The sequence below is a fragment of the Brassica napus genome, chromosome C7 (genome assembly GCF_020379485.1).
Source record: "Brassica napus cultivar Da-Ae chromosome C7, Da-Ae, whole genome shotgun sequence".
NCBI classification, from domain to species: Eukaryota; Viridiplantae; Streptophyta; class Magnoliopsida; order Brassicales; family Brassicaceae; genus Brassica; species Brassica napus.
In genome coordinates, this window is record NC_063450.1 from 51,077,474 (window position 1) to 51,082,049 (window position 4,576).

At 39.2% G+C, this 4,576-nt stretch overlaps 1 protein-coding gene across 1 annotated transcript; it reads right to left on the minus strand.

Annotated features, from left to right (window-relative positions):
- Window positions 1-800: 800 nt before the first annotated feature.
- Window positions 801-1,711, minus strand: LOC106408510. The gene is made up of 2 exons (XM_013849266.1): window positions 1,699-1,711; window positions 801-1,486 (listed from the first exon to the last, which is right to left on the minus strand). The coding sequence occupies exons 1-2, from the start codon at window positions 1,709-1,711 to the stop codon at window positions 801-803; spliced, it is 699 nt and encodes a 232-aa protein (XP_013704720.1).
- Between the last annotated feature and the right edge of the window lie 2,865 nt (window positions 1,712-4,576).

The following is a 4,576-nucleotide window of genomic DNA, read 5'->3' on the forward strand; positions in this document are numbered from 1 at the left end:
TATGTTAATTACATAATTCCCATTTTTCACTTATCAAAATATTTTTTACAAAATTTTTAAATTATGTTTAAGACTAACTGTCCAGACGACTTTCAGTTAAGTCGTCTGGACGACTTATTTTCAAGTCGTCTAAACAGACGACTTGCGAGGGGTAGAAACGTAAAAAAAATTCCGTTTTTTTTGTTTGGTCACAAGGGGATAGTTGTAATTTCAATAGCCTTTTAAGTTACTTTTGCCTTTGACCCAAGTTGGGGTATTGTTTTGGTTTGACTCCAAGTTTTGAGTCACACTTGGCAATTCTCCCGAGAAAGAGTGACGGATTTAACATTCTTTGTCGTGACCTAATTATTCGTCTTTGGTATTCCTTAGCAGCCTTCTACTTCATATATATTATATATTGTCAAAACCCCATAGTATTAATTATTGTTTGAGTTTTTGGATTTTCTCCATTAATTAGTCGCAACTTACAATAATATATTGCTAAAGCTTGTCCTGCTTTCTTTCTTTCTACTTTAAAAATGCGACATAATCGTTTACATAAGAAAAAAATAATGTATCATTAAATATTATTGACATATGTTATGATTCTAAATAAACTAGTTGTGTTATTGAGTACTTTATATGATTTGTATTTAATTGATTATATATATATATTTTTTTTTTTGCCAAAAAGTTGAATTTCATTTAAAATGATGCTGGTTTGTAATCTTACAAATTAAAAAGATCATACTAGGATCAGCTCTTGCAAAAAAGATAAAAAAGAGCTAGGCCTAGAAACAGAAGAGTGCTAAAGAACAATCCTACTTATACGAGAGCCACAACTCCATTGCCTTCCGGAAATTTGAGTTGTTTCTCTTACCAAGAATAACGTCACGGATGCTACGGTCGATTGTTTTGAAAATCATAGCAGGTGGAATTATGACGTTGTCATGGATCCTACGATTGCGTTCTGTCCAGATGTTGTATATTGTTGCTTGAGACGCAAGACGCTTCAGGAGAGTGATGGTCCTAGAGTCATTTAAGGAAAGCCAATCCATCATAGTAGTCCACGTATGAAACGAATGATGATGAGCTCCAAGTCTACGCAGTACACATGCCCAGATTACTTCGCTTGTTGGACAGCGAAGAAACATGTGGTTTCTGTCCTCCATTGCAGAGTTGCATAGAATGCAGGCTGTTGAGATATTGATTCCCCAGGCCGCAAGTCTAGACTTAGTTGGGAGTCTGTCATGATAAGCAATCCAGAAATTGAACGCATGCCGGGGAACTCTGCCATTGAACCAGACCGAGGCTGTCCATTGATGAGGTGGCTCACGGTGCCGAATGGCATCCCAAACACGAGAGGCTGAGAATGCTTCGAGAGACTCATTGTTGATGTACCAGTACACAAGATCAGGAGGGGAGTTGTGCATAGGTAGATGAATCGTGGTTAGGTGAGTTTGAAGCTCAAGAGCAGCATCGGAACGAGCCCCTCGTAGAAGCCAGCCTGTATCATTACAAGCATCACAAACACGAGCAGAGAGTGGGATCATCAAGTCGCGCTTATGTAATTTCGTTTAAAAAGTTGAATGAACAAGACACGGTTATGCCATAAACGCTTGGTAAGAAAAAAAGCAAACCACATAATATTCATTAAAGTACATATAAATTCTCGCATAAGAAAGAATATGGTAGCAATAAATTAGCATGTATACTAACCTTGATCACTCATTTTTAAACGCAAAATAAGAATCCACAGTATATATATGCTTCTAAATAAATGCACATGGCGTGCTGTTACTATTTCTGCAGACCAAATCCTAATATCATTATGATTCATTTGATATCATGTTGAATTGTTGATACTGATTCTTGTTAGACTTTTAATGTATTTGGTTCTATGTATATTGGGAGAATTGCCAAGTGTGACTCAAAACTTGGAGTCAAACCCAAAACAATACCCCAATTTGGGTCAAAAGCAAAAGTAACCTAAAAGGCTATTGAAATTACAACTATCCCCTTGTGACCAAACAAAAAACGAAATTTTTTTTACGTTTCTACCCCTCGCAAGTCGTCTGTTTAGACGACTTGAAAATAAGTCGTCCAGACGACTTAACTGAAAGTCGTCTGGACAGTTAGTCTTAAACATAATTTAAAAATTTTGTAAAAAATATTTTGATAAGTTAAAAATGGGAATTATGTAATTAACATGTCTTAGGAGATATAAATTAAGATATAACAAATTTCAATTGTTTTCAGCATAGATGAGTGAAAGTAGTGAGTCATGATATTCTTTAGTTTATGTTTCATCAACATATGTTGTAGTATTGTATGTGTTCTTAGGGTTAGATTTTGGAAAGCATTAAAACCGTTTTTGAAAATTTTTAAAATTACTTATGCGTGTTCATTTCTGTGTATAGTAAACACTATTTAAGTATAATTTGATTTTATAACGTGGTTAGTTAGTTAATCTAGTCATTTTAGTTTAGGGGTTCATTTTAGGGTCTAGGACGACTTAATATTTTGTCGTCTGAAAACAGACGACTAAATATTAAGTCGTCTGTTGTACATTATCAGCCAGAATAAGTCGTCTAAACCGGACCAAACCTTAAAGTTTACCAATGTACTTTTAAAGCTAACCGGATTATTTACCCAATATATAAGGTGATTTTTTCTTCTTTTGTTTCATTTTTCGCGAAATTCAGAAACCCTAACAGTTCTCTCTCAAAGGCGATTTCGAATTCCCACGATTTCCGAACAAACCATCGTTCTCAACGTCGGCTATCTATCTCACTTCATTCTCACCGTTGTCGCCGCAGCTTCTTCTAACCCTAGCGCCGCCGATTCCTCTAAACCCTAGCGCCGCCGATTCCTCTAAACCCTAGCGCCGCCGATTCCTCTAAACCCTAGCGCCGCCGCTTCCACTATTTCCGAACAAACCGTCGCCCTCGCCACCGTGGTCACCAACATTCTCACCGCCGCTTCCTTTAAACACTAGCGCCGCCGCTTCTTCTAAACCCTAGCGCCGCCGCTTCTTCTCTGTAAACCTTAGCGCCGTTTCTCTGTAAACCCTAACGCCGGTAAGTCATCAATCTCGAGGAAAAGATGAACATAAAACGTTGTCTCTATCAATTTACTCATTCTCACCGTTTCACGTTTATTTTTTCAGATCTATAACCGCAATGACGAGTTCTCCAACTCCTTCTGCGACTAATCAGGTCCGCTTTGTACTGGAAGACTTGTAAGTAATTTAAGTCATCTGGAAAGTCTTCCAACTGGACGACTTAGTAGATGACTTAAATATAAGTCGTCCATTTGGAAGACTTTCCAGACGACTTAAATTTAAGTCGTCTGGAAAGTCGTCCAGTTGGACGACTTTCCAGACGACTTAATTATAAGTCGTCTACTAAGTCGTCTGGACTTATATTGTTGTCTTTGATTATTTTGCAGACAAAAAGGATGGATATTCCAGAACTCCCCCGTAGGTTATACACATCAGGGGAAGAGCCAGAAGCCCACAATAGCATTTCGTATCATACGGATAACAGCAAGTTGCATACTGCTATTAGGGAAGCTCTTACTGATGACGAATTTGAAGAGTTCAAGGAGTCGAGTTTGGGAGTTTTCATCAAGTTCAAGGAGCAGGGATTTGGTTGGGCTTCAAGGCTGGTTCACTACATGCTCAGTTTCAAGCTGGACATTAAGAAGAAGTATGAGATGTGGTCTCTCGTTGGTCCAGAACCTTTGAGGTTTTCACTGTTAGAGTTTGAAAACCTCACTGGTCTAAACTGCGAGTACATCGAGGACCTTGAGACACCAAAATGTGACGTTACCCAAGAGATGGTTTCTTTCTGGGGGATGCTGGGAGTTCATCTGGAAGCTGGGCCAACTACTGATCAGATAATAGCAGCACTGAAGAGATGCGGGGATTGGTCCAGGGAAGATCGCAAGCGGCTCGCGTACCTCTCCATCTTCACTGGATTCATTGAAGGGAGAAATTTTTCAACCGCTACACGATCTACTCTGGCAAGGCTAGTGATGGATTTAGAACGGTTTGAGAATTATCCATGGGGGAGAGTCGCGTTTAAGGTGCTGATGGACTCTTTGTGGAACAAAGAAATTACTGGCTGTTACACCGTGGATGGGTTTATACAAGTTCTTCAGGTCTGGGCGTACACAGCTATGCCGGAATTGGGTGCTAGTATTGGTGGTCCCAGAGCAGACAGTCCGTCTCCACCGATACTGGCTTACGAGGGCAGCAGAGGCCGCAGATCAATGAAAGCTTGTCTTTGTATAGATTTGTAAATATATAAGTTGTCTGGAAGAAATAAGTCGTCTGGAAGGTTTTCCAACTGGACGACTTACAAATAAGTCGTCTAGAAGGTTTGGACGACTTATTATAAGTCGTCTGGAAGGTTTTCCAACTGGACGACTTACAAATAAGTCGTCTAGAAGGTTTGGACGACTTATTATAAGTCGTCTGGAAGGTTTTCCAACTGGACGACTTACAAATAAGTCGTCTAGAAGGTTTGGACGACTTATTATAAGTCGTCTGGAAGGTTTTCCAACTGGACGACTTACACTGGACTTCTAAAAA